Here is a 27,525-nt window from a genome sequence, read left to right on the forward strand (position 1 = left end):
AAACCAAAAAAAGAAAAGAATCAACCATGTCTCAAAATCCAAAGGGACAAGCAAAAGGTGAGGGTCACCGATGTTTTGTTTGTTTTTTGGTTTTTATACAGTCTCCCACTTGTTGGGAACATATATCATACTGGTCCTGTTAAAAACATAGGAAGAAGGGAGGCAGAGGCAGGACTGCTGTGAGTTCCAGACCAGGCCAGCCAGGGCCACAGAGAGAAGCCCTGTCTCGAAATAAATACATAGGAAGAAACAGGGCAGTGTTATTGCATGCCTTTAATCCCACACTTGAGAGAGAGAGAGAGAGAGAGAGAGAGAGAGAGAGAGAGAGAGAGAGAGAGAGAGAGAGAGAGAGAAAGCCAAGCCAAAAGTACAGCAACAAAGCAAAAGTAGCCCAGCTAGGCAGTTCCTTCTGTAAAAATTGGGTCAGGACGGACACGAGGCTAGCAAGCACACAGCGGTAGGAAGTGCACTGATTTTTTTATTCTAGGTGGACATTGTGTTTTGTGCAGCAAGTGCTGTGGAAATGCAGCCCAAGTGTCCATGTGGCTAGGGGGCAGAGACAAGGCGGGTCCCTGGAGCTTACTGGTCCTTCTAGGATGGTTGCTACTGAGCACAGGGAGGCTCCCGTCTCAGCTCCCTTGTGCAGCCATGACAGATGACCTACCACACCTGGCTTTTTGCATAGTTTAGCGATTCAGACTCAAATCTGTCCGCGTGTGCAGCAAAGGCTTTCCCAGGTAAAATATTTCTCGGGCTCACTAACACCATGACTGTCTTTCGTAGCGGATTACATTTCCCATGATGCTCCAGTGGTCACATGACTAGAATCCAGCCAATAGTGGGGGTGATTCATCTTTACTCTTTTTGTTGTTGTTGTTGTTGTTTGTTTTTGTTTTTCGAGACAGGGTCTCTCTGTGTAGCCTTGGCCATCCTGGACTCACTTTGTAGACCAGGCTGGCCTCGAACTCACAGCGATCTGCCTGCCTCTGCGTCCCGAGTGCTGGGATTAAAGGCGTGCGCCACCACGCCTGGCCTCTTTTTTTTTTTTTAATTTGTTTATTTATTATGTATACAGTGCTCTGCCTGCATGCGCACCTGCAGGCCAGAAGAGGGCATCAGATCACATCATAGATGGTTGTGAACCACCATGTGGTTGCTGGGAATTGAACTCAGGACCTCCTGAGAAGCAGTCGGTGCTTTTAACCTCTGAGCCCTCTCTCCAGCCCCTCATCCTTCCTCTTTTCCTCTTTCCTCCTTGGCCTAGGCAGGGATGATGCACCAAGTACCGAATTTCGAGGCGGGAAGACCATCTTCTAGGGACCTTGCAAAAAAGCTAGGAGGAGTTTTTGTTTGTTTGGGGTTTTTCTTGTTTTTGTTTTTGGCTGGCCTGGACTCGCTTTGTAGACCAGGCTGTCCTAGAACTCACAGAGATCCGCCTCTCTGCCTCCTGAATGCACCACTGCATCCGTTTCCCCCCCCCCTCCCCTCCCGGTTAGGAAGAGATTAAAAAAAAAAAAAAAAAAAAATATATATATATATATATATATATATATATATATATATATAATTTATCTTTTGTTTTGTTTTGTTTTGTGTTTTATTGGTTTTTCGAGACAGGGTTTCTCTGTGAAGCCTTGGCTGTCCTGGACTCACTTTGTAGACCAGGCTGGCCTTGAACTCTCGCGATCCGCCTGCCTCTGCCTCCCGAGTGCTGGGATTACAGGTGTGCGCCACCACTGCCCGGCTTATTTCTATATCCTTGCAAGTACTGCATAAAATAGTTTATTATTCACTCTAAGGCCCGGAGACATCCAGTAACTTATCTAAGGTCACATAGCACCTCAAAGCAGAACCAGAATTTCAATTCACACCTATTCTAATCAAATCTTAAATCTGATATAACTCAATGTACAACAGAGATTTCTTCCCAACTCAAAGGCAACGCAGACCCGAGCGCCGTGCAGTTGGGACTCCTGGCCAGCAGGGGCCGCTGCCGCAACTTCCTTGCCCTGGCCGCGCACGCGCAGTGGCACCTCCCTGCGGCACCCCGCCTTGCCCTAGGCCAGCTCAGCTTGGAACTGATCACTGCAGATCCCGAGTGAGATCCTTTAGCTGCAAACCCTGCAGACCTTCCATGCTGTGCCTCTGGCCCTCTCCCCCATCGCCTCAGCCCTGAACATTGACCCTGTTGTCTTTCCATCGTTATCTACCTTCTGTAGAATTTGCCTGTCCAACCAATAATCATGGGGGGGGGCATTCTGACCCCTTGTCCCAAAAAGAAATTTAATTACTTAGTCGTGGCTAGTGGCACACCACACGCTTTTAACCCAAACACTAGGGACCCTGAAACAGGGAGAATGTGGCTCCAGGCCAGCCTGTGCTATCTATCCAGTGAGATCCTATCTCAGAGCTCTGTTTTGAAGTAAATTCTATTTTAACCAGGTGCCTGTCGTGGCCCATACCTTTGACCACAGCGGCCCAGAAGCAGAGGCAGGCAGATCTGTTGTGAGTTCTAGGCCAACCTGGTCTACATTGTGAGATCGGGCCAACCAGGGCTACACTGAGAGACGCTGTTTTGAAAACAACAAACTTCTGGGTGTGGTGGCGCACCTTTTTAAATCCCAGCACTCCGAAGGGCAGAGGCAGGCAGATCTCTGTGAGTTCCAGGCCAGTCTCGTCTGCAAAGAGTCTGCCACAGCCATGGCTACACAGAGAAACCCTGTCTCAAAAAAAAAAGTCCCCGAAAACCCAAATAACAAAACAAAAACAAACCCCCCCAAACACCTAAACAAACAAACAACAACAACAATAAAAAATGAAATTACTAGCTGGGCGTGGTGGTTCACGCCTTTAATCACAGTCCTTGGGAGGTACTCTGCAGACCAGCCTGGCCTTGAACTCAGAGAGATCTGCCTGTGAGTGAATGCATGCACCATTACTGCCCGCTTGGTGTAGCATTTTTTTTTTTTTTCGAGACAGGGTCTCTCTGTATAGCCTTGGCTGTCCTGGACTCGCTTTGTAGACCAGGCTGGCTTCGAACTCATAGCGATCCTCCTGCCTCTGCCTCCCGAGTGCTGAGATTAAAGGCGTGCGCCACCATGCTAGGCCTCCACCAAGGTTTTGGTATCACTCTTAGGTCAAGCTTGTGTGGCATACACTTTTCCTTAGCAATCTCACCGTGTTGATTTATTTTTGACACTGAGTATTGCTGGGAAGCCCAGGTTGGCTAGGAATTTCCCGCAATCCTCCTGCCTCACCTTTGAAAGCTTTGGGATGGCAGGCTAGTCCAGCCAAGTCTGCCCTCAATCTCACGCCCCCCCCCCTTTTTTTCTTCTTCTGGGATTAAAGGCATGCACTGGGTACTGCCTAGCTTTTCATTTCCATCTTTAGTTTTTGTTTTTGAAACGAAATCTCAGTGTAGCCCAGGCTGGCCTCGAAGTCATATAGCTAAGGATAACCTGGCGCTCCTGCACCTCCTCGGGACTTCAGGTGCGGGGATGACAGACTAGCACTGCCTAAGCCAGTTTATGAGCCTGCGGGGTGGAACCCGGGGTTTCTTACCTGCCTGGGGGGGTGCTCTGCAACCTGGGCGCAACCCAGCCCCCCTATCTCTGAGAACATTTGCTTCGTCTTCCTTGCACAGACCTCCCGCTCTCCCTAGAAAGGGCTGTGAAGTGTCTCTGACACTTGCGGGAGCTCTGTGTTCATGTAGAAAAATAAATAAGAAAACCTGCAAGCAATTGCCCGACGCTCGCGAGCGAGGGCGCATGCGCTGGTCGGGTTAGCTTTGCCTGGAATGGAGTCTCGAACCCAGCTGTTGGGGGCCCTGGAGCTGAATTCTCGTGCCTGCCACTTTTCGAGTGTCTCCGCGCCCCTGCCAGTCGTCAATAGACACTGGCCTCAGCGTCCCCACCCCCTTTGCTTACGCGGAGGTCAGGTTTTAATAAAGCCAACCGAAGGGACCGCAGCGGCGGAGGCGGGCACCGGGGGTGAATCCTAGAGCCAAGATCGGAAAACCGCATTGCTTTATTTATTTATTCATTTTAAGCTTGGAAATCTCCTCTGCCCTCCCTCTCAGCCTTGGAGGGTAAGACGTGTCCCCTCACTTTAACAAGGTTTCCCCAGGGGAGGGAGGTCCCCGCACCGGTCGGATGGCGCGAACGAGGAGCATCTATTGTGTGCGGGAGGCTCGGCGCCCGGGGTCAGGCGGGGACAGCCGCGCTCGCGGTCCCGCGGCGCCTCCTGCTGGACCCGCGCGCCACGGACGGGAGCGAGCAGCGGCGGGCTCGTCACCGGGGAGGCCAAGGCAAGGATCGCTGGGGGTTCCGGGCTATGGAATGAAATGTCGTCTAAAGAGGAAAAAAAAAAAATTAGGAGACAAGTGACAGAAACCCAAGAAAGGAGCCAGGCATGGTGGCGCACGCCTTTAATCCCAGCCCTGGGGAGGCAGAGGCAGGTGGATCACTGTGAGTTCGAGGCCAGCCTGGTCTACAAAGCTAGCCCAGGACAGCCACGGCTAACACAGAGAGACTCGAGGACAACGCCCGCAGTTTATTGGGTAGACTTACAACCTAATCTACTGGAGACCCTGACTCATAAACAAAGGAAAACTTTGCTAAGTGCGGGTGAGGTGGCGCACGCCTTTAAGCCCAGCTCTAGGCCAGCACAGGCAGGCAGATCGCCGCATTTGGGGCCAGCCTGGGCTGCATCGTGAGCTCCTGTTTCCAAGACAAAAAAAAAAAAAAAAAAAAAAAGGTGTCATAAAAACATAGTCAAGGATTTGCAGAAATAGCGCCTGTGGCCCCAGGCGAGTTTTCTCCAGCTTTCTCCCAGAGGTGTCAAATTACATAACAATTTCAAAGCTAGGAAATCGGACTTTGGCCCAACCCACTGACCGGTCCGAACTTCAAAGTCCCTTTTTTTTTTTTGATTGATCTATAAAGTCTTTGCGAATCAAGTTGGAGACAGTTGCATCCTGAAGCATCTTAGTTTTAAAAAAATCCACGAAGGCGGGGAAATCCTCGCGCTGAGTTCAATGGCCCCGAGCCGGACACGCCCCGGCCGCGCCGCCGAGGCCACGCTACGGCACTTGGAGAGTTAACTCCCCAGCCGCATCGTTCTGCGCAGCCGCGGACCCGTCCGCGGCGAAGGGCCCCCGTGAGCGAGGCCACGACCGGGGACGCGCGCGCGCGGCCGTCACGTGACGCGTCCAACCGGCGTCGACCTATAAAAGCCGGGGCGTTGACGTCAGCGGTCTCTTCCGCCGCAGCCGCCGCCATCGTCGGCGAGCCTCCCTCTTCGCCTCTGCCTGTGAGAATCCGTCGCCATCTGCCACCATGGTGAGTGACGGCGGCGCGTTGGGGCTCTGGGGACGGAGACCGGGCCTTGTGGCGGCGGGAGGCGGCCGCCTTGGGCCACCGTGGCGGGCGGGAGGGCCGGAGGGGGTGGGGGAGGAGGAGAAGGAGACATGGCCGCCGGGCCGGGGCGCCGGGACATGTCCAGACAGCCGGCGCCATGTCTACGCGTCCGCTGCCCGCTTCGCCGCCCGTCGAGCACTGGACGTTGGGATGGCTTCCTTCATTCGTCCCTCAAACCGGGGCCGGGGTCGCCGCCGGGGGTGGGGTGGGGAGGCCGTTTTGGGGGGGTGCTGATGTGGCAGAGGGGGCCGCGCCGTGTTCGCGTCCCCGGGGACGCACGGGAGAGGTGGCCCTCCATGCACGCCTGCCGCTAGCCGTGCGCACTGGGGCGCCGGCGACATCCCTCCCCCCCAGCCAGGGAGACGGACCCTCTAAAGGTCTTGCTGGGCCCGGGGGGCCCCAGGCGCCTCTCCCATCCCGGCATCTGACCTTGGGGCGCAGCGTCTTGGGGTTTGGGGGTAGGTGTCGTGTGTACACGGAGTTCGTGCGCCCGGCACGGTTGGTGGCGGCGGGTACGGTCCTCATCGATCTGTCCTAACCCGGTCAGGGTCAGCCGTCCCAAGTCCGGAGCGCTGGGCAGTCTCTCTGGTAACACTCAGGCTTTTGGGGTGTCCGCGCTGGGGTGACAGGCCTGGTCCCCCAGACAGTTTCCTACCTTCTGGCTTATTTTGGCTGAGGTGGCAGCCGGCGTGGGTCTTGGCCTGTCTGCCGGGGTGACGTGATTTTGATGTGTGTTGGGTCCTGGGCTGTTGTGCACTCTAAACCAGGCTGGCCTCGAACTCGGGGATTCCCCCCCCCTCCCGTCTGCCTCCCCCCCGAGTGCTGGGATTAAAGGCCTGAGCCACCATTGCCCTGGCTTTTTTGGTTTTTCGAGCAGTGTTGGTCTCTGTGTAGCCTTCTGGCCAGGGGTGGGGTGGGGAGGCTGGCCTGCCTGGGGTGACGTGGTTTCCATGGTCCTTCAGCCCAGGCTTGCTCGGACTCTGGTCCTTCTGCGACCAGATCCGGTGGGCACTCGGGTGTTTGTTTAGGGATGCACTCCTGACACGCTGCCTGTGGACTCTTGATCCTTCTGGGCGTGTGGTGACTCACACTGCACCCGGCCTGTCCGTAGTGAATGACAGCCACACCATCTTGGGGAGGCACGTCCCCTTCCCCGCAGGCCTCCAGCCGTTTAGCTCCTGCCAAAGCTCAGTTCCTTGAGTCCATCCGCCTGTGCCCTGCCCCCGCCACAGGTGAACTTCACGGTAGACCAGATCCGTGCCATCATGGACAAGAAAGCCAACATCCGGAACATGTCTGTCATCGCTCACGTGGACCATGGCAAGTCCACGCTGACCGACTCCCTGGTGTGCAAGGCCGGCATCATTGCCTCTGCTCGAGCCGGGGAGACACGCTTCACTGACACACGCAAGGACGAGCAGGAGCGCTGCATCACCATCAAGTCCACGTAAGCCGCCTCAGCTGTGGGTGCCTGTGGCGCGGGCTCCTGGTTAGTGTCCCTCGGCTCCATCTCCATTAGCCTGTTTGTTGCCAGGGACAGTTGTGTTTGGGGAGTGTGGTTGGTTCCCGGCGTTAGAGCTGGGGTGGCCTAGTCCTGTGTGCTGATGTCCTCCCTAGGGCCATCTCCCTCTTCTATGAGCTCTCCGAGAACGACCTCAACTTCATTAAGCAGAGCAAGGATGGCTCGGGCTTCCTCATCAACCTCATCGACTCCCCTGGCCACGTGGATTTCTCCTCTGAGGTGACAGCTGCTCTGCGTGTCACTGATGGCGCTCTGGTGGTGGTGGACTGTGTTTCCGGTAAGCAGATGGCAGCCTTGTTGGGGCTGGAATGACAGGAGGTGTCCCTCTCAGGACGCCTGGCCTGGGAATGTGGAGGCACAAGGGATGCTTTGTGCCCGGAATGGTGCTGAGTGAAGTTCTGGTGTTAGAGTGTGGTGCGCACCACCTCCCAGCACTTGTGGCTCTAGGGACCCATGGACAGGAGCCATCGGTACTGCAGGGTGCCCAGCACCTGTGCACATCCCCCCCCAACACGTCTGAGGCAGGCTGGCAGCTCAGGAGGCCGCCAGGACAGGTACACATTGGCAACCCCGCCCTTCCCAGGTGTGTGCGTGCAGACAGAGACCGTGCTGCGGCAGGCCATAGCTGAGCGCATCAAGCCTGTGCTGATGATGAACAAGATGGACCGCGCCCTGCTGGAGCTGCAGTTGGAACCGGAGGAGCTCTACCAGACCTTCCAGCGCATCGTCGAGAACGTCAACGTCATCATCTCCACCTACGGCGAGGGCGAGAGTGGGCCAATGGGCAACATCATGGTGCGAAGCCCACCGTGTGTTGGGGCGGGGGGGGGAGGTCTGGTCAGGACCTTGCTCTGGGAATCCTGGGCCAAAACATGATGACGGAAATTCTTCACTTTGACCTGATGTCTGTTGAAGAAACTCAGTATCTGAGGCTGCGGGGCTGGAGCTGGCTTGGCTTCGGACGTAGCTTCCTAGCTCAGTGCTGTTCTGTCCCCTCAGATTGACCCCGTCCTGGGCACCGTCGGCTTCGGCTCTGGCCTGCACGGCTGGGCATTCACTCTGAAGCAGTTTGCCGAGATGTATGTGGCCAAGTTCGCAGCCAAGGGTGAGGGCCAGCTGGGGCCAGCCGAGCGGGCCAAGAAAGTGGAGGACATGATGAAGAAGCTGTGGGGAGACAGGTAAGCACTGGGGCGTGGGCGCTCCCCCACCCAAGCCACCAGCACCCCCGTGCACCGCTGTGCTATGTGCCCCCTCTCTTTGCAAGGTACTTTGACCCAGCCAACGGCAAGTTCAGCAAATCAGCCAACAGCCCTGACGGGAAGAAACTGCCCCGCACCTTCTGCCAGCTCATCCTGGACCCCATCTTCAAGGTGGGTGAGCCGTGTCTGCGGTGCGGATGGCGTGCCCCTGGGTCCCTCCGCCTCAGGAGGCAACTCCCTGATACCCTGCCCTCTGCTCTCCGTGGAGCAGGTGTTCGACGCCATCATGAACTTCAGGAAGGAGGAGACGGCCAAACTTATTGAAAAGCTGGACATCAAGCTGGACAGCGAGGACAAGGACAAGGAGGGCAAGCCGCTGCTCAAGGCCGTGATGCGCCGCTGGCTGCCTGCCGGGGACGCCCTGCTGCAGATGATCACCATCCATCTGCCGTCCCCCGTCACTGCGCAGAAGTACCGCTGCGAGCTGCTCTACGAGGGGCCACCTGACGACGAGGCTGCCATGGGTAGGTGCTGGTGCCATCCCTTCTCGGCCCCTGGGTGCAGCCTCACCAGGGTGACATGAAATAATTCCTCCTCCTCCACCTCCATAGGCATCAAGAGCTGTGACCCCAAAGGCCCTCTCATGATGTACATTTCCAAGATGGTGCCCACCTCAGACAAAGGCCGCTTCTATGCCTTTGGTAGAGTGTTCTCTGGGGTGGTGTCCACGGGCCTGAAGGTCCGCATCATGGGCCCCAACTATACGCCTGGGAAGAAGGAGGACCTGTACCTGAAGCCCATCCAGAGGTGAGCGCGGGCCTGTGCTGCCTCAGCCCCCCGCTGCTCATGTGGTGCCCACAGCCACCTTCCATCTCTCTCCCTCTAGAACCATCCTGATGATGGGCCGCTATGTGGAGCCAATCGAGGACGTGCCCTGCGGGAACATTGTGGGGCTGGTCGGGGTAGACCAGTTCCTGGTGAAGACTGGGACCATTACTACCTTTGAGCATGCTCACAATATGCGAGTGATGAAGTTCAGTGTCAGCCCTGTCGTCAGAGTGGCGGTGGAGGCCAAGAACCCAGCTGACCTGCCCAAGCTGGTGGAGGGGCTGAAGCGGCTGGCTAAGTCCGACCCCATGGTGCAGGTGTGCCTCGGGTGGGGAGTCAGCCACTAGCTCGCTGGGGGCCATGGTTAGAGGAGGGAGAGCCGGGAAGGCAGGGGTGCGTGCCAGCCCTGACCTGGGGGCTCTGCTGGCTGCAGGCCACAGGGCTGAGCCCTCCTAGGGAGTGTGGCGGGGTGCTGACCACTGTTCCCACAGTGCATCATTGAGGAGTCCGGGGAGCACATCATAGCTGGCGCGGGCGAGCTGCACCTGGAGATCTGCCTCAAGGACCTGGAGGAAGACCATGCTTGCATCCCTATCAAGGTGGGCACCCTCACAAGCCCCTGCCAGGCGCAGAGCCTTCCTCCCATCTTGCTGCCTGGAAGCTCTTCTGGGTACTGACAGATGCCTTGCTCTGCTGTGTCCCTTGTGCAGAAATCTGACCCTGTCGTCTCATACCGTGAGACAGTAAGTGAGGAGTCAAACGTGCTGTGTCTGTCCAAGTCCCCTAACAAGCACAACCGGCTGTACATGAAGGCCAGGCCCTTCCCTGATGGCCTGGCTGAGGACATCGACAAGGGCGAAGTGTCTGCCCGCCAGGAGCTCAAGGCTCGGGCTCGCTACCTGGCTGAAAAGTATGAGTGGGATGTGGCCGAGGCTCGCAAGATCTGGTGCTTTGGGCCTGATGGTACCGGGCCCAACATTCTCACTGACATCACCAAGGGCGTGCAGTACCTGAATGAGATCAAGGACAGCGTCGTGGCCGGCTTCCAGTGGGCCACGAAGGAGGTGAGTGGCTGGGCCTGGGGGTCCTGCCTCCTGAAGGGCGGTGGCCGTGGCCTCATCTGGCTCTTTTCCAGGGTGCTCTTTGTGAGGAGAACATGCGTGGCGTGCGCTTCGATGTTCATGATGTGACGCTGCATGCGGATGCCATCCACCGAGGCGGTGGGCAGATCATCCCCACGGCGCGCCGCTGCCTCTATGCCAGCGTGTTGACTGCACAGCCCCGCCTTATGGAGCCTATCTACCTGGTGGAGATCCAGGTAAACGCGTGTGTCCTTGTGCCCGCCCGTCCTCCCTCTATGCCCACTACTGCTCACTGCTACTCTCTCTTCCTGTCAGTGTCCTGAGCAAGTTGTGGGTGGCATCTACGGGGTCCTGAACAGGAAGAGGGGCCATGTGTTCGAGGAGTCCCAGGTGGCTGGTACCCCCATGTTTGTGGTCAAGGCGTACCTGCCTGTCAACGAGTCCTTTGGTGAGTGTGTGTCTAGGTTTTCTGTGCTATCCCAGCCCTTTGGTCCCTGTGGTTTGCTGATAACTCTAGCGTGTGGTGGTGGAGCAGGCAGGCAAATTTCTGTGAGTTCAAGGCCAGCTTGGGTTAGAGTGACAGGAAACCAAAAAGTCACTGGGTTGTAGGGGTTGATGGGGGGGGGGCTGACCTCCCTGGGTGGAATGACAGGATGCCTGAGCATGCCCCTTGCTTAAGCATCCTGCCCTTTGTCTAGGTTTCACAGCCGATCTCCGCTCCAACACTGGTGGCCAGGCATTCCCCCAGTGTGTGTTTGACCACTGGCAGATCCTGCCTGGGGACCCATTTGACAACAGCAGCCGCCCCAGTCAAGTCGTGGCTGAGACCCGCAAGCGTAAAGGCCTGAAGGAGGGCATCCCTGCGCTGGACAACTTCCTGGACAAGCTGTAGACAGCCTGCCCATCAGAAAACACCTTGAGACTGTCCCCACAGTGCCACTCTGGAGGCTGCTGGGGCCATCCTGCCATCGCTCAGCACTAACACTTGATGCCAATTCTATTTATTTCGGAATTACAAGGCAACAGGCGATTCCCTCCCACGGGCTGGACTGGCGGGCCGTGGGGTGGATGGGAAACGGCTCTTTATCATTTTCAGAGGGAAATGCACAGATGTCCAAAAATCTAAATAAATGCATTCAGAGGTTTATGGGGTCCATGGCCTTGTGGAGTTTCCCGCAAAGGAGAGGCAAGTGCCTCCTGGAAGGCAGGTAGCCAGCCTTAGCCTGGTACCCTGCCTGTGCGATCCATTGGAGTAATAAGCTCTAATAAACTACTGTGGTTGACCCACCCTGTTCTATAGCCTGTGCTGTGCCTCACCCACTCACCCACCCCCCAGGCTTGGGTTTCCTGCGGTGCACACAGTAGGGGCAACATCCTACTGGGCCACAGAACCTTTGAGTTCATCCCAGATACCCGAGGTAGAGTAGGGCCCCCCTCACACTTTCTGGGCTCTGACCTGCGGTATGTCCTATTTGCGGTAGCCAATCAGATCAGTGCGTGCAGACGGCCGTCGAGTGGCAGGGCGCCTGCGGGGCGCGGTTCCAAGTATCTGCTGGCCAGTGAGCGCGGTGACGCCGCCAATGCACTTCCGCTTCCGCCTACAGGCGGAGTGGTGACCAATGGGCGACGGCTTTCGGTTTCCGGGTCCCTACATGAGCCAATAAGCGCAGGTTTCCGGGATTGGGGGCGTGGCGTAGCGCGGGCGGCACATGCGTAGAGGCATCGCCGGCACTTACGCAGACGCTCTCGCGGGTGCAGTGCTGGCGCCGGGCGGGGACTCGCGAGCTGAGGACGGTACGGACGGCCCGGGGCTGGGGCGGCGTGTCGGGGACCCAGGGGATACCCGGTGAGGGCGGGAGTCAGAGGAGGGGACTCGCGAGGGGACATGGCGGTCTCGGGACGCTCCACCCGCGAGAGATGTACCTCTAGGATCAGCTCTGCTGCTGCGCATGCGTCAGGTTTCCGGCAACACCCCTGAGTTCGGGGTGCAGGTGGGCATGATTGACAGGTGAGGAATCTAGGTAGGGACCCGAAGAGCCAGAGGCTATGGCAAAGTGTTGAGAGCAGAGAGCCCCACCCTGACCTGGAACCAGGACAATCCTCCTGCCTCAGCCTCCCGAGTACTGCGATGACAGTCCGGCACATGCCGCTACGTTCTGCAGTTAACATATATATCTCGCGGTGAGGGGAGGTACCTCAGGTGGCCGGAAGAGGGTCTTAGATCACTTGGCAGAAGAATTATAGCTACTAGTGAACCAGCTAACATGGGCACTGTGAACCGAACCCGGGTACTCTGCAAGAACTGCACTGTACCCTCTATTTCAGGACACCCTTGAACTCCTGACTTTCAAACCCTCCCTTCCCTTCCCCAGTGCTGGAGTGACAGATTTTGCTGTCATGACCAAATTGTGGGTGGGGGCTTTAGATGACCAAAGGAGATCTGGGTCAGGGGGATTAGGTGTTGAGCGCCCCTTGGGAGGAGTGGGGTCCTTGATACAGCATTTCCTCTTCCCCGTGTCCCCAAGGTACCTGCCCCCAGAACCCTGCAGAAGCTGGCCTGTCATGTCCACGTTCAGGCAGGAGGACGTGGAGGACCATTATGAGATGGGAGAGGAGCTGGGCAGGTGAGTGGCAGAGGTGTGTGTGTGTGTGTGTGTGTGTGTGTGTGTGTGTGTGTGTGTGTGTGCGCGCGCGCGCGCGCGCATCACCAAATGCCTCCGCCCTTCCTGGACACAGAGTGCTGGTGGCACCACTCTGGGCTTCAGGTTCCCGGGCAGCCATGGTCCTGAGTCTTTTTTCTCTGGTGTTCCTTGTGAAAGAGCTGTGAGGAGAGACACGGAGGCGTCCAGCTGCTGCCCCGAGAGCATTGTCAGCTGTGGCGCTGTCCTGTGAGACAGTCTCACTATGTACTCCTGGCTGATCTGGAGCTCCATACTCACATGGATCCTCCTGCCCCTGCCTCCCAAGTGCCAGAACTAATACTGGCTTGTACCAGCACACCTGGCTTCGCTTGATGGTTTGTTTCATTTCAATTTGGGGAGAGAGGGGTTAGGGTCTCATGTACCCCAGGCTAGCCTCGAACTTATTTTATGTGATTATTGCAGTGTGTGTGTGTGTGTGTGTGTGTGTGTGTGTGTGTGTGTTGGTCACAGCACAACTTCCTGGATTCTGCAGTCCTCTACCACGCGGGTCCCAGGGACTGAATTCCGGCAGATGTGGTGTGCACCTCCATGCTGCACCTGTTGTTCCTGGACTTAGCTGGTCTCCCCCTTTTTAGTTCTACAATATCAGGGTACACCAGAGAGTCTCTCCAGTTCCTGCTTGGTTCATGAGACCATTTCTTGTTTGGTGTTCCCTTGAGAAAGTGCGTTGTGGCGGCACATGCCTGTATTCCCAGCACTCAGGGAGGCCATGGCAGGAGTGAGTTCTAGGCCAGCCTGGTCTACAGAGACAGTCTAGGGTCTAGGACAGCCAGTGCTACACAGAGAGAGACCCTGTCTCAAAAAAAAAAAAGGAAAAGAAAACCAGACTCTTCTCTGAAGCCAGCACTCATGTACTTCCAGGTTTTGGAGGCCAAGCCCACCCCCACCATACCCCCCAAGACCATACCCCCAAACCCCATCTACCTTCCTCACTCCTTGTGGCCTCAGACCTTATTTGGCGAGTTCTGCCCAGACCAGCCTTCTGGGAACCTCAAGGCCCGCCCTATGACGTCACTCCCTTGGAATGTGAGTGGCCTTGCTGAGGCAGGCTGAGGACAGTTTTCCTGCCTGCAGCATTTCCTTCAGGAGTTTCCCACTTCAGGGCCCCCTCCCCAACCTCCCAGCTAGACTGCAGATGGCAGGCAGATGTGCCCCCTCTGGGGAGACCACTCAGGCTGTGGGGTATGTGCCACCCTAGCAGGGTCCCCTTTGTCTATGTGAGGAGCCACTAACAGCAGAGCCCTCCTAGGCCAGGTTCAGTGAGACCCAGACTGGAAAGACTAATACCATGGGCACAGTGGTTAGAGCACCAGCTGCTCTCCCAGAGGACATAGGTTCAATTCCCAGCTGGACTCCAGATCCCGGGGATCCGACACCCCCTTCTGGCCGCGGTGGGTAAAACTTGTATGCAGCTAGGGCTGGCCTCCTCCTGCCCTGGTGCTGCGCAGCCTTCTCACTCAGCCCTTCCTTATGCAGTTGTACTTTGGGTATGGTTCAGGGTCCTGAAGACAGCACAGACACTGCTTTCTTCCAGCAGATGAGGGTGCATTTGTGCATAACCCACGGGTGCTTTCTCTGTGATTTACTTAAAGTGTTTGTGGCACTGTGGCGGGTGCACTGGGTCTGTCTCTGCTGTCTGGTTTCTGCATTTTTATTGCTTAATTAAAAAAAATTATTTGTTTAATTTTACTTGCTGTGCATTGCAGTGAGGGTGTACTAGAGTTAAAGACGGTTGTGAGCTGCCATGTGGGTGCTAGGAATTGAACCCGGGTCCTTTGGAAGAGCAGACATTGCTCTTAACCACTAAGCCATCTCTCCTGCCCCCATATATTTTTTTTTTTCCGAGACAGGGTTTCTCTGGGTAAACTTGGCTGTCCTAGACTCACTTTGTAGACCAGGTTGGCCTCAAACTCACAGCGATCCGCCTGCCTCTGCCTCCCGAGTGGGCATTAAAGGTGTGCACCACCACCGCCTGGCTATATTTCTTAATTTCTTAAAAGAGATTTACTTATTATGCATACACTGTTCTGCCTGCACGTACACCTGCAGGCCAGAAGAGGGCACCAGATCTCATTATAGATGGTTGTGAGCCACCATGTGGTTGCTGGGAATTGAACTCAGGACCTCTGGAAGAGCAGCCAGTGAGTGGCATCTCTCCAGCTTCTTATTTTTAGTTTGGTTTTTGGGATTTTGGGGGTTTTTTGGTTTTTTTTGTTTTTGAGACAGGGTTTCTCTGTGTAGCCTTGGCTGCCTCCTTAGTGCTGGGACCTTTGTTTATTTTGGGTTTTGTGGTCTTGTTATTTTGAGTGTGGTGCTGGAGCTGGGGGTTTGCTTTTGTCCTGAGAGCGCTACAGTCTCCCTCTGGGGCCACCATGACTGTCCCTCACCCCTTTGTCCTCAAGGGTATCCCATGGACAAGAAACCCTCCTGCATCCTGCACTAGGTCCTCTCCCCTCCACTGGCGCACTCTGGCTCAGCTGGGTGAGAGGGAGGTGCAGACACAGGTAGCCAGGGCCTGCCACAGGGCCGGGAGTGCTGAGGGATGGGAGGATCCTGCTCCAGGGTGGGGGTTGGGGGGTGGTGCTGAGAGATGGGAGGGTCCTGCAGCCCAGTGTAGCCAGATATGTCAGAGCCAAGCAAGCAAGAAAGCTGGAGGTGGGGCAGAAACTCAAGGGAAGAAGCTTCTGGAAGGCAAGGGGCTTTGAGCATTCCTGCTTTTCCCACCTGAGTCTGGTGCTGGCTGGAGCCCAGGATCTTGAAATGGTCACTGTAGCCTCATCCTTGGCCCCTGTATGTTTGTTTTTTAATCTCAGTGTGTGTGCACACATATGTAAGTGAGAGGATGTGTGTGTGTGCGCGCTAACAAGCTCATGTGTTGCTGTTAAATTACCTGTGTGGCCTAATAATGTTTATTATCAGGCCTATAATTACTATTACAGCAGTATTTTCTGATCTGCTAGCAATCAGTCAAGACACAGACACTTGTTATTGTAGGTTCAGTTTTCTTAACCAATATATTTTATTACAAACTTATTAACAGAGCATACGTCCCTTATAACCTGACTAACCGAAACAATAGGAAAAGAGGCTTAAAGAATAACAAAACTGTAAGGGTATCAGTTCTGAGGAACGATTCTCCCAGCGTAGTCAGCAGAATTTCTTCTGCTGGAACCTGGAGTAACCAGAACCCAGAACCTCAGCAGGATCCAGAGCCCTGAAGCCTTCCCTCAAGCGGTTCTCTCTAGGAGCGTCTCGAAGTGGAGCGATGAACAGGCAGAACTATCCCAAGTCTCCAAAGGCCCCGCCTCCAGTTCTGGGCTCACTTATATATCTCCTCCCAGAGTCTGTTCACAGATCTTTTCAGCTGGCAACAATCAAGCTCCCGCACGAGGTGGTTTGTCTTCTAGTGGATTAACCTCACCTGTTCTCACAAGAACGTTCCAATCCCACACTTGGGATCTTAATAAAAACAGGTTTAGCTTTCCTTCATGTTATGTTTTAAAATAGCTTCAGTTAGCCTGGGGTAGAGCAGACATTAACCCCCTAAACTGCTTCCCATAGTGGGGCAGGCATGTGTAACGTGCCCCAATCCCATTCCACCTGCTTCTAATAATTTCTGTCAAGCTGCCTCCCATCCATAATCCTAATGTTCCCCATCTGGGCGAAGTCTCCATCCAGGCCGGCCATGTGCTTCTCCTCCACCTAACCCATGATGGCGCGACCTTCTCCTCTCTCCTCTCCTTTGGTCTCTCTTCTTCCTAAGATTCTCTGTCTCCCCCAGCCCTGGAACCTTAGCCACGCCTGTCCCATATGCCCTGCCCAGGGGTGATGGCCTTTTATTGGTCAAATAGGTTAGGCTCTTAGGCAAGGTAAAGATGGGACAGAGACAGCAAGCAGTAATTAGCTTCAAAATACATCAGACCAACCTCCAACAATTCCCTTTTCTTTTTATGAAAAATTATAAAAGTATAAAAACCAATAGGTAAGGCATATATACTGTGTAATCAAAAGATATTTGGCATCCTTGAAGAGATATTATCTATTCTATCTTGGTGAGTCTAAAGTTTTGAACCTAAATCAATATTTATCAGAGCTTATATCTATCAATCTAAAAATATCTATTTAGACCTAAAAGTATCTTCTTAACTTCTAAACAACTAAGTTTAATTTTAAAACTATCTGGCCTTCAACCCCATCATAGACTTGAGAAGGAATAAATTTAATTACCTGAGTAAACAGGAAGTGCAGGTTAGCAGCTTCCAAAATGAAAAAAAAAAATGACAGAGACAGTTTGCTACCTGAACAGTCACCCAAAACTGTAACATTGAAGCATCATCTTCAGCCTTCTGGCCCAGTACATTTGTGAGGCAGGGACTGTTGAGGACTTGCTTATCCTGTCTTGGCAGAGTCTGGCCATCAACTCCACCTGCATCCAAGCTTGCCCATTTTAGGCCGAGTTCTCTCTGTGGCAGATACAAGGACATTTTTGTCCAGTGGCTTGTTTGCCACATTTGAAGCCATCTCCACAAGGAGGTTCTTTGATGCTCATCATCTTCTTTGAGGTAGGCTGGGTGTCGCCAGGAGTTAGCCTGTCTTACTGTCAAAGAATCCTCAAAATAATAAAAACATTTTAAAATGCCATAGTCTGTAGGTCTCTGAGGATTTTGAAAACCTTATCTATCTATAGAATTACATCTGTCTGTTAAACTTAGGATGTACATTCCTGGACTTGACATGGCCATGAGTTGATCAACTAACAATTGACTTGTGTTGCTTAAATACCACAAACAGCCTGCGATAGCACTCTCAGAATACTGGAAGCAAACCATGTATTAATTGAGCTGTATGTGTACAGTAGAAATAAAATGTGGGAAGAATAATGTTAAATTTGAATTCTATTTCAATGTATCAAAATTAAACTTATTTTGTATCAATATACAAAATCCTATGTCAATGAATTAAAATTAACTGTATCTGTTAGTAACAATAAAGGCCTTAAGTTGAGGAGTAGATTCAGTAATCTACTTTTTGTCCTATCATCCCTATAGATTTCTGTATGCCCCCATCTTTTCAGCCCGTCTTCATACCAGTCTCCCTTTCATCGAGGTCTGTTTCACTTTAACCTCTTTCAAAGAGGAAGTAAAACATCACCTTTAACTGAACATACAATTACTATCATATTGAAATCAAAACACGATTGTACAGTTCTAAATGTCCTTCTCTAGGCTCTGTGATGCCTGATGTATGGGCCAGGCCGCTACCTGTTTCCTGAGAAAATAATCCCATTTTAGAGACAAGCCGGTTGCCTGAACAAAAGAAGAGTCATTAAAGCCCGGTGTGATGGCGCACACCTTTAGTCCCAGCATTTGGGAGGCAGAGGCCGGTGGATCGCTGTGAGTTTTGAAGCCAGCCGCTACTCCAGGACAACCAAGACTAACACAGAGAAACCCTGTCTCAAAAAACCAAAACAAAGCTGGGCGTGGTGGCGCTCGCCTATAATCCCAGCACTCAGGAGGCAGAGGCAGGCGGATCGCTGTGAGTTCGAGGCCACCTGGTCTACAAAGTGAGTCCAGGATGGCCAAGGCTACACGGAGAAACCCTGTCTCGAAAAACCAAAAAAAAAAAACAACAACAACAACAACAACAACAAAAAAACAAAAAACCAAAACAAAAAAACAAAAAACAAAACCAAAAAGCTTGCCCTCAGCATCTTGTACCTGGGTTTTTACTTCTGTTGCGAGTGTTTCTGTCTCACCCCATCTCCCCATAGGTGATGGGCACTTCCAGTTTTTAAGCATATATGAATTGTAGCCTTTGAGTTTCTGGGACCTAACTAGGCTGATGTGTACTTTGTCACCTGTAAGTCTTGTGTGCATCTGGTGTGACCGCCACCTGTGCCCCATGAAAGTAGCTCACGTTTAGAGGGAATTAGCCAGCTGCCAGAGCAGGGACACCTCAACTCAGCATACAAAGGCTTTTCAATGTGGAACGGGTGCAGCTTGCGTGTCTGTCTCCCTGCCCAACCTTGGTCCAACAGAATATGTTTCTTATGCCAATTACCCTTTGGTACCAATTACCCTTTGGTACCAATTACCCTTTGGTACCAATTACCCTTTGGCTGGCATTTTTTGGAGCAGTGACATCATTTTCCTTACATAAACCTAAGATTGCTGTGTATCCATCCTTTAGATCAGTATGGACACATATAATCTATTATTAAGAAAAAGCAATGTGCATAGTAAGTTTAAGGAAAAATGTGTCAGTTTAAATCCTAGGCTGTCTCTGCAGGTAACTTATCTTTCCAGCAGGAGGTCATGCCCTGACTGACTGTGGAGACCAGGCTGGTCTACAACTCAGAGTTGGACCGTCTTTGTCTCCGTTGAGTTGGGATTAAGGGCGTGTGCCACCACCGCCCTGCTCAGCTACTTCATCTCAATTCCAGTCAAAATCTTCCAGAAATCTCAAGCAAAATTCAAGCAAGGAAACAAGAAAAGTCTAAGTCTTGGGTCAGTTGTGCCAATTTAGGCTTCAGTTAGTGAAACCCTGTCCGCCATTCCTTAGAATTTGGTTATTGCTATCTCTTTCTGGTGAACCCTTTCCAGAAAGAGCTGACAGACAGACACCTTGCTGCTAAGGAGCTCTGAATTCTAGCTGCCATCAACTCAACGGAGAAGGGTTTGGCTCCTTCTTCTCTTCTTGTAGCCAGTAACTTAGCCTCACATCTCTCCGTGGCTTTCTGCCTTTCTCCCTGAACTTCTTTAGAGAGAGTATGGAGAAATGTGACTGTCACTAGCCCATTGCAAACAAATTCATAAATGCCAAAACAAAGCCAAAAAAGCTCCAGGAGCCTTCTGCCATGGCGCCTTGGAAAGGGACCATAGCAGTTTTTAGTTATTATTCTATGTGGTTAACTCCGTTTCCCAGGCCAGTTTAGAAGACTGCCAGCCTCCTAGTTCTGCCTCTCCAGCCGGCCATGTGTCTGTAGCCATCTCTGCTCTGTGAGGGTTGAGCCCACAGGCAGCCAGGAGCCGTGCCTTTGAAATGCTCTGGCCCATGGGCACTGTCTGGGAGCTATTCCCCCTCAGCAAACTAGGACAAAATATGAATTTTGGGCACCAGTTTGTTGTAGTCAGAACACCAGTATCAGCTAATGTCTATCATTAGGCCTATAATTATTATGGCAGTATTTTCTTTCTTTTTTAAAAATATATTTTATTAATTTATTCATATTATATCTCAATGGTTATCCCATCCCTTGTATCCTCCCATTCCTCCCTCACTCCCATTTTCCCCTTACTCCCCTCCCCTATGACTGTGCCTGAGGGGGACCTCCTCCCCCTGTATATGCTCATGGGGTATCAAGTCTCTTCTTGGTAGCCTGCTATCCTTCCTCTGAATGCCACCCGGCCTCCCCATCCAGGGAATGTGATCAAATATGGGGCACCAGAGTTTGTGTGAAAGTCAGACCCCACTCTCCACTCAACTGTGAAGAGCGTATGGCAGTATTTTCTAACCTGCTAGCAGTCAATTAAGACACTGACACTTGTTATATTTTAAAATAGCCTTAGTCAACCTGGGGCAAGGTAGACATTAATTCTCTAAACTACTTCCCATAGTGGGGCAGGCATGGGATCCCTGTCTCAATCCCATGCCATCTGCTTCTAATAACTCCTACCAAGCTACCTCCCATCTGTAATCCCAGATACTTGCTAATGTCCTTCATCTGGTCCAAGTCCCCATTCAGGCCGGCCATGTGCTTCTCCTCCATCTAACCCATGGCAGCCTTCTTCTTCCTCCCTCTCCTCAGGTCTCTCTCCTTCCTAAGATTCTCTGTCTCCCTCCTCCCCCCGCCCCCAGCCCTGGAACCTTAGCCATGCCTGTCCCATTTGCCGTGCCCAGGGGTGATGGCTTTTTATTGGTCAAATAGGTTAGGCTCTAGGCAAGGTGCTGGTGGGTCACAGAGACAGCAAGCAGTAGTTAGCTTCAAAATACACCAGGCCAACCTCCAACACTGTGTGTGTGTGTCTGTGTGTGTGTGTGTGTCTGTGTCTGTGTGTGTGTGTACAGAAGTTGCCAGTGTCTTCAGTTGTTCTTATTTTTGGAGACTGGGTCTCTCACGGGTTGTGAGCCTCACTGAGTAGGCCAGGCCAACTGGCTGGGGGGCCCCATGATCCTTTTGCCCCCCCCCCCCCGCCCCCTCAGACCTGGGTTTGAGTGTGTGCCGCCATTCTAGGCTCTCTCCGTGGATTCTGCAGGTTCGGACTCACGTCTTCATGTGGCCACGCCTTCCCTCAGCTCCAAAGTCCTTGTCTCTAGTGAGCCAGATAAGCAGACACAGTGGGTGTGCCTGTTGTCCCAGAACTGGGGAGGTAGAGGCAGGAGGACTAGGCGTTCAAGGTGAGACCAAGGCCAGCCTGGGCTACATGAGACCCTGCTGAAAGAAGAACAGGTCTGAGGATAGCTCAGGGGTAAATATCCACCCTGTGTATGGGAAGCCCTAGGTTCTGTCCCAGCATCACACACAAGAGACCAAGACCGGGGGTGACACCTGTGGGTGCTGCCATGCAGAGGCCTCGGGAGCTCTAGCATAGAGCTGGCCTGGGAGCTGGGTGCAGCCTGGATGACAGGGAGGCAGCTGAGGGGCTCCAGCACACCTGCCCTGGCTCCTCCCTGCCCTTGCCCTCCGCTCTGCCAGCTATGCCCAGCCCCAAGTGGCCTCAAATGTGGCCACTCTTGGCAGAGACAGACGGACAGAAGGACTCTCGTCCTGGCAAGAGTACGGACTGGGCTCAGGCTGGCATTGTCACTTTGTCCTGGGAGGAGAGATGTGCTGCTCAGCCTGGTTCTTGATGGTCATGTGGGCTGTTGATCCTGGCGCTGGGAGCAAGTGTGGGACAATCACCCATGTGCTGGAGTGTCACCGGCCAGAGGCAGGTGCCAGGCGGAGGGAGGACACAGCTCCCGCTGCATGTGCTCGGAGGTCAGCTTGTAGGAGTCGGTTTGCTCCTCTTCCTCTGTGTTGTCAGGGTTGGTGCTGTCACCCACTGGGCCATCTCACCAGCTCCATGCTGTGTGAGGCAGGGTCTCATGTAGCCCAGGCTAGCTTCAAACTCACCGTGGAGCCAAGGTGATCCTTTGGCTGCCACCACCCTAATGCTAGGATGACAGCGGGCTCTGTTTCCCAAAGCATCCATGTTTCGAGGTTCCAGGAAAATATGCATGAAGTCTTGTCCCAGCTGCTGTGAGCTTGGGAGCTAAGGGCCAGCTACATGGCCCGACTCATTCTAAAAACAAAAACAAAACAAAACAAAAAAAAACCCCCAACAACCATAGGTAATTTGTCATTAGAAACAAAACAAACAAACCTACAAGTAGAACATTATGATAGGCAGATTTGGGCCCAGGGGTCCCCCTCAAACTAAGGCACCAGCCAAGGACAATACAGGCGGTAAACTTTAAACCCCTACCCAGATCTAGCCAATGGGCAGAACATTCTCCACAGTTGAGTGGAGAGTGGGATATGACTTTCTCACGTACTCTGGTGCCTCACATTTGACCACGTCCCTTGGATGGGGAGGCCTGGTGGCACTCAGAGGAAGGATAGCAGGTTGCCAAGAAGAGACTTGATACCCTATGAGCATATACAGGGGGAGGAGGTCCCTTTCAGTCACAGTCATAAGGGAGGGGAGTAAGGGGAAAATGGGAGGGAGGGAGGAATTGGAGGATACAAGGGATGGGATAACCAGAATAATTTAATAAATTTTATAAATAAAAAATTAAAAGGACAAACAAACAAAAACCAGCCAGGCAGTGGTGGTGCACGCCTTTAATCCCAGCACTGGGGAGGCAGAGGCAGGTGGATTGCTGTGAGTTTGAGTCCAGCCTGGTCTACAAAGTGAGTCTAGGACAGCCAAGACTACACAGAGAAACCTTGTCTTGAAAAGCCCAAAAAAAAAAAAAAAACAAAAACAAAAACCCAACTAGGTGTGATAGCAGCTCCCACCTTTCCAGCCCTCAGCCGAGGCCAGGGGTCAGTGAGTTTAAGGCTGGCCGGGGCTACATAGTAAGATTTGGCTGTTGTTGAGGCAAGAAGCCTGGTGGTGTGTGGCTACTCCTGGGCTGGGTTGAAGTGTTAACTCACCCTAGATAGGGAGCCAGAGGCAGAACAGCCATGAGTTTCACTGGGTCACCAGAGGAGAAGCAATGCAGAGATGCAGAGATGGCTGCATCACCACAGCCCTCCCTACCATTCCTGCCTCACTCGGGGGCAGAGTCCCAGGTTTTGTTTGTTCGTCTTGGATCTTAGTGGGGGGCAGTACTTCTGGTGGCTTCAGGACTTCTTGAAACTGCTGAGACGCCAGCTTCCTGTCTGCAGGGGCTTTGCTCTACCGGGGAAGGTTTTCCTTAGAGGACAGGGCTGCACAGCAGCTTGCTTGGCTTGATCCGCCTGAGTGCTGGGTGACAGGTGGGCGCCACCACACCCGTCTGAGGAACCACATTTTTATGTTACCTTGGTTTTTTGTTTGTTTGTTTGTTTGTTTGTTTTGTTTTTGTTTGTTTGTTGTTGTTGTTTTTGAGATAGAGCTGGAGCTCTCTAAGGCAGCTGGACTCCTTGTCCAGGGTCCATCTTCCTTCTGTCCCTCAGCACAGGTTAACCACACCTGACTTCCTTGGGTCTCTGGTGCCCGGCCAGCGCTCTCTCAAGTCCCCACCATTTGGCTTTTTGGGCAGACTCGCTGTTTTGGGAGCCTCAGAGGGGACAGCACATGGTGACTGGGTCCAGAGCCCTGGCCTCCTCCATGTCCGTGGCTCTTAGCTTCTCCCTCCCCCGCAGTGGCCAGTTCGCCATCGTGCGCAGGTGCCAGCAGAAGGGCACGGGCATGGAGTACGCGGCCAAGTTCATCAAGAAGCGGCGCCTGCCGTCCAGCCGGCGCGGGGTGAGCCGGGAGGAGATCGAGCGCGAGGTGAGCATCCTGCGCGAGATCCGCCACCCCAACATCATCACGCTGCACGACGTGTTCGAGAACAAGACGGACGTGGTGCTGATCCTGGAGCTGGTGTCCGGGGGCGAGCTCTTTGACTTCCTGGCCGAGAAGGAGTCACTGACCGAGGACGAGGCCACGCAGTTCCTCAAGCAGATCCTGGACGGTGTCCACTACCTGCACTCCAAGCGCATCGCGCACTTCGACTTGAAGGTTGCGCGCGCGAGCAGGGGTGTGCCGGGAGGGCTGGGCCCCGGGGTTCCTGAGGGTCACACCCCCGCCCCCTGCTGCCCTGCAGCCAGAGAACATCATGCTTCTGGACAAGCACGCAGCCAGCCCGCGCATCAAGCTTATCGACTTCGGCATCGCCCACAGGATCGAAGCAGGCAGCGAGTTCAAGAACATCTTTGGCACGCCCGAGTTCGTGGGTGAGGGGCCGGCGTGGGCATCGCAGGGTGGGTAGATCCCTGCGCCCCTCAGCCTGACCTGCCTCCGCGGTCCTGTCTTCCACAGCCCCCGAGATCGTCAACTACGAGCCGCTGGGCTTGGAGGCTGACATGTGGTGAGTGGGGTTGGGGGAGGCCCTGGCGTGCGCTGTCCTGTGTTGTACACTCCCCCTCCCCATCCTCCCCTAGCTGTTTGCAACCTGCAGGCTCTGCTCAGTCACAGCTTGGGCTGCAGGCACATGCCCCTGAGGGTCCCCCAGGACACAGGATAGGGGGCTCACTGCAGCCAGAGAGGGTCGGGAGGATGCTGGACAGTGTTGATCCTGAGGCCCTGCGCCCATGTGCTCAGGAGACCCTCTGATTGACTCTGACTACACTTTAGAAGCCCTAGCCCTACTGAGGGGGTGGGGAGGCGGGACGCTATGTTCTGGGCATGGAGTACCGCACTTACATCCTGACTGGTCTTTTCTGCCCCCTGCAGGAGCATCGGCGTCATCACCTACATCCTGTGAGTGCCCAAAAGGGGCCTCAGTCTGCATCTGCTCTAGGGGCCAGGGTCTGGGCTGGGACCTGCTGCACAGGCCCTGAGAGAGCGCCAGGGAGGGGCTGCTCACTGTGTGACCATGGCTGCATCTCTGGCCACACCCCCAGCTCTTCACTGGGCGATTCTAGGTGTAGCTCCACCCCTGACCACGCCCCCAGCCCCTTACTGGAGGTGGGGGCTGTGTTCCCAGCTCCTCGGTGTTGACCCTGTTCTGGGATCTGTCCCACTTCCGTTGGAGATGGTTTTCTTCTCCACCCGGGGCCAGTGTGCGGGATAGTCAGGGACGCCCCAGTTGGCCTTCTAATGTGATACATCAGTCACGAAGACCCCACAGGCATTCTCTCCGGAGAGGCCTCTTTTCCCAGATGACTCTAGCTGTGTCAAGGTTACAGACTAACCAGTGGGGCTGCGGGGCCATTGGCCCCCCACCAGCTACCCCCTGGCTCGCCATGTACCCTGTCTCCTTGCAGCCTGAGCGGGGCATCCCCGTTCCTGGGGGAGACCAAGCAGGAGACGCTGACAAACATTTCGGCAGTGAACTACGACTTTGACGAGGAGTACTTCAGCAGCACCAGTGAGCTGGCCAAGGACTTCATCCGCAGGCTGCTGGTCAAAGACCCCAAGTAGGCGGGGCGGCTGGCCGCTCCAGTTTTGTGTTATGGGTGTTTTTTCTATTGTATTTTTGAGGCAGGTCTCCTGTAGCCCAGGCTGGCCTTCCTGCTGGTTGCCTGGTTCACCACCAGCCTTTACAGCCTCCGTGGCTCTAGTGTCCACGGCTCCTAATACAATCCCACGGGGCTGGCAGAACAAGCCCACCTCCGGGCTGGGGTGGCAGGAGCTTTATGGGTGACAGTGCCATTGCCTGTCTGGCTTTTCCACCTACTGGGGTGAGGCACTCATGGGTGACTTGGGTCATGGTGGGGTCCCCCGACCTGCATTGCTCAGATGGTGTCATGTGGGATTCTTTGGATAAAATTACCCGAGAGCTGACCCACCGCACTCCGCAGGAGGAGGATGACCATTGCGCAGAGCCTGGAGCACTCCTGGATCAAGGTGAGGCCTGGGGACCCCCGGGAGCGGGCAGGTAGGCAGGCGACCTGGTCCGCAGGCTGCAGCTCTGTTCTCCGCAGGTGCGCAGGCGCGAGGATGGCGCCCGGAAGCCGGAGCGGCGGCGGCTGCGCGCAGCGCGCCTGCGCGAGTACAGCCTCAAGTCACACTCGAGCATGCCGCGCAACACGAGCTACGCCAGCTTCGAGCGCTTCTCGCGCGTGCTGGAGGACGTGGCGGCGGCGGAGCAGGGACTGCGCGAGCTGCAGCGGGGGCGGCGCCAGTGCCGGGAGCGCGTGTGCGCGCTGCGCGCGGCCGCCGAGCAGCGGGAGGCGCGCTGCCGCGATGGGAGCGCGGGGCTGGGCCGCGACCTGCGGCGCCTGCGCACGGAGTTGGGGCGCACCGAGGCCCTGCGCACGCGGGCGCAGGAGGAGGCGCGAGCGGCGCTGCTGGGCGCCGGGGGCCTGAAGCGGCGCTTGTGCCGCCTGGAGAACCGCTACGACGCGCTGGCCGCGCAGGTGGCCGCCGAGGTGCAGTTCGTGCGCGACCTGGTGCGCGCGCTGGAGCAGGAGCGGCTGCAGGCCGAGTGTGGCGTACGCTAGGCTGTGGCCTCGGAACCTGGGGTCCCCGGCACCCGCCCCGCCCCCAGGGAATCCGGCACCCCGCGCGCGCCCCCCGGAATAAAGTTGCTTTCCACGCACTGCTGCGTGTGTTCCACGGCCCGCAGGGAGGGTGGGTGGGAACAACACGCAGGATGCCAAAGTTTCCCCTCCATGCCGCCAAGGGCCCCCTGGAGATCCTATCTGCACCGTGCACCCACAGTTCACACACACGTGAGATGGGCGCTGGTAACGCTGTAGCCCAACAGGTCCCCAGATAGCACACAGCCCTGAACAGGACACCCTGCAGGGGTAGGGGTACCTGGAGGGCAGTGTCTCGTAGTAAGACTAAGGATGTGCAGTTGCTGTGCCAGCTCTTGGCGCCTGAGGCGGGACAATTCCTTGAGGTGGTTTGCAAGATCATCCTGCCTGAGGAGCAGTCAGCGCCCCTTAGCTGAGTCCTGCCTGATGTTTCTGAGGCGGCCACCTGTCCTTATAGTAAAAGTGCGCGCCCTTACCCCTGCCCCTACCCCCCTCGCTAGTCCACCTAGGTTCTGTACAGTGGACCTGAATGGACTGTCACAGCCGGGCGCCCGTCACTGAGCGGGCGGCGATTTTGTAGACGCTGTCGTATGCAAAGTCACCATGGGGTGGCAGCAGAGAGCGGCAGTCGGGACCCGAGTCAGCGCTAGACCTGGTTCAAGGCTCACACACCCCCATAGCAGGTCAGCCACCCACGGTCCAGATTTGGAGATCCGACACTTTTCACCTCTACAGGCACAGGATGTGCACGTAGTGCATCTAAAAGTTTAAAAAGCCAGGTGTGATGGCTTGGGGAGCCAGAGGCAGGCGGACCTCTGTGAGTTCGAGGCCAGGCTGGTCTACAGAGTGAGTTCCAGGACAGCCAGGGCTACACAGAGAGACCCTGCTTCTTTTTGTTGTTTTGTTTTTTGAGACAGGATTTCTCTGTGTAGGCCTGGCTGTCCTGAACTCTGTAGATAGCCTGGCCTTGAACTCACAGTGATCCACCTGCCTCTGCCTCCCAAGTGCTGGGATTAAAGGCGTGCGCCACCACGCCCAGCTGGAACCTTGTCTCAAAAAAAGTAAATAAAAGTTAAGGCGGTTGCCATAGGCCACATTCACATGCCTTCCTAATA

General features: G+C 54.6%; 2 protein-coding genes and 1 non-coding gene across 4 annotated transcripts; all 3 read left to right on the top strand.

Annotated features, from left to right (window-relative positions):
* Positions 1–5,206: 5,206 nt before the first annotated feature.
* Positions 5,207–11,195, top strand: Eef2 (eukaryotic translation elongation factor 2). The gene is made up of 14 exons (XM_051172851.1): positions 5,207–5,339; positions 6,650–6,864; positions 7,035–7,216; positions 7,523–7,734; positions 7,939–8,117; positions 8,204–8,309; positions 8,410–8,662; positions 8,750–8,945; positions 9,025–9,283; positions 9,458–9,565; positions 9,677–10,030; positions 10,102–10,284; positions 10,364–10,496; positions 10,747–11,195. The coding sequence occupies exons 1-14, from the start codon at positions 5,337–5,339 to the stop codon at positions 10,938–10,940; spliced, it is 2,577 nt and encodes an 858-aa protein (XP_051028808.1). The 5' UTR covers positions 5,207–5,336; the 3' UTR covers positions 10,941–11,195.
* LOC127183831 (small nucleolar RNA SNORD37) lies at positions 7,808–7,871 on the top strand. The gene has a single exon (XR_007830080.1). It is a non-coding gene; the product is annotated as a small nucleolar RNA SNORD37 (small nucleolar RNA).
* Positions 11,196–11,745: 550 nt separating the features above from the next.
* On the top strand, positions 11,746–26,482 carry Dapk3 (death associated protein kinase 3). 2 transcript variants are annotated; one of them, XM_051139600.1, is made up of 9 exons: positions 11,746–11,842; positions 12,574–12,672; positions 23,585–23,945; positions 24,031–24,160; positions 24,246–24,294; positions 24,660–24,686; positions 25,193–25,345; positions 25,730–25,775; positions 25,853–26,482. In XM_051139600.1, the coding sequence occupies exons 2-9, from the start codon at positions 12,611–12,613 to the stop codon at positions 26,369–26,371; spliced, it is 1,347 nt and encodes a 448-aa protein (XP_050995557.1). In that variant the 5' UTR covers positions 11,746–11,842; positions 12,574–12,610; the 3' UTR covers positions 26,372–26,482. The 2 variants fall into 2 exon arrangements, with proteins under 2 accessions (XP_050995557.1, XP_050995555.1); XM_051139598.1 differs by lacking the exon at positions 11,746–11,842 and adding an exon at positions 11,932–12,056.
* Positions 26,483–27,525: the final 1,043 nt, after the last annotated feature.

Source organism: Acomys russatus, chromosome 31 (assembly GCF_903995435.1).
Source record: "Acomys russatus chromosome 31, mAcoRus1.1, whole genome shotgun sequence".
Classification (NCBI taxonomy): Eukaryota; Metazoa; Chordata; class Mammalia; order Rodentia; family Muridae; genus Acomys; species Acomys russatus.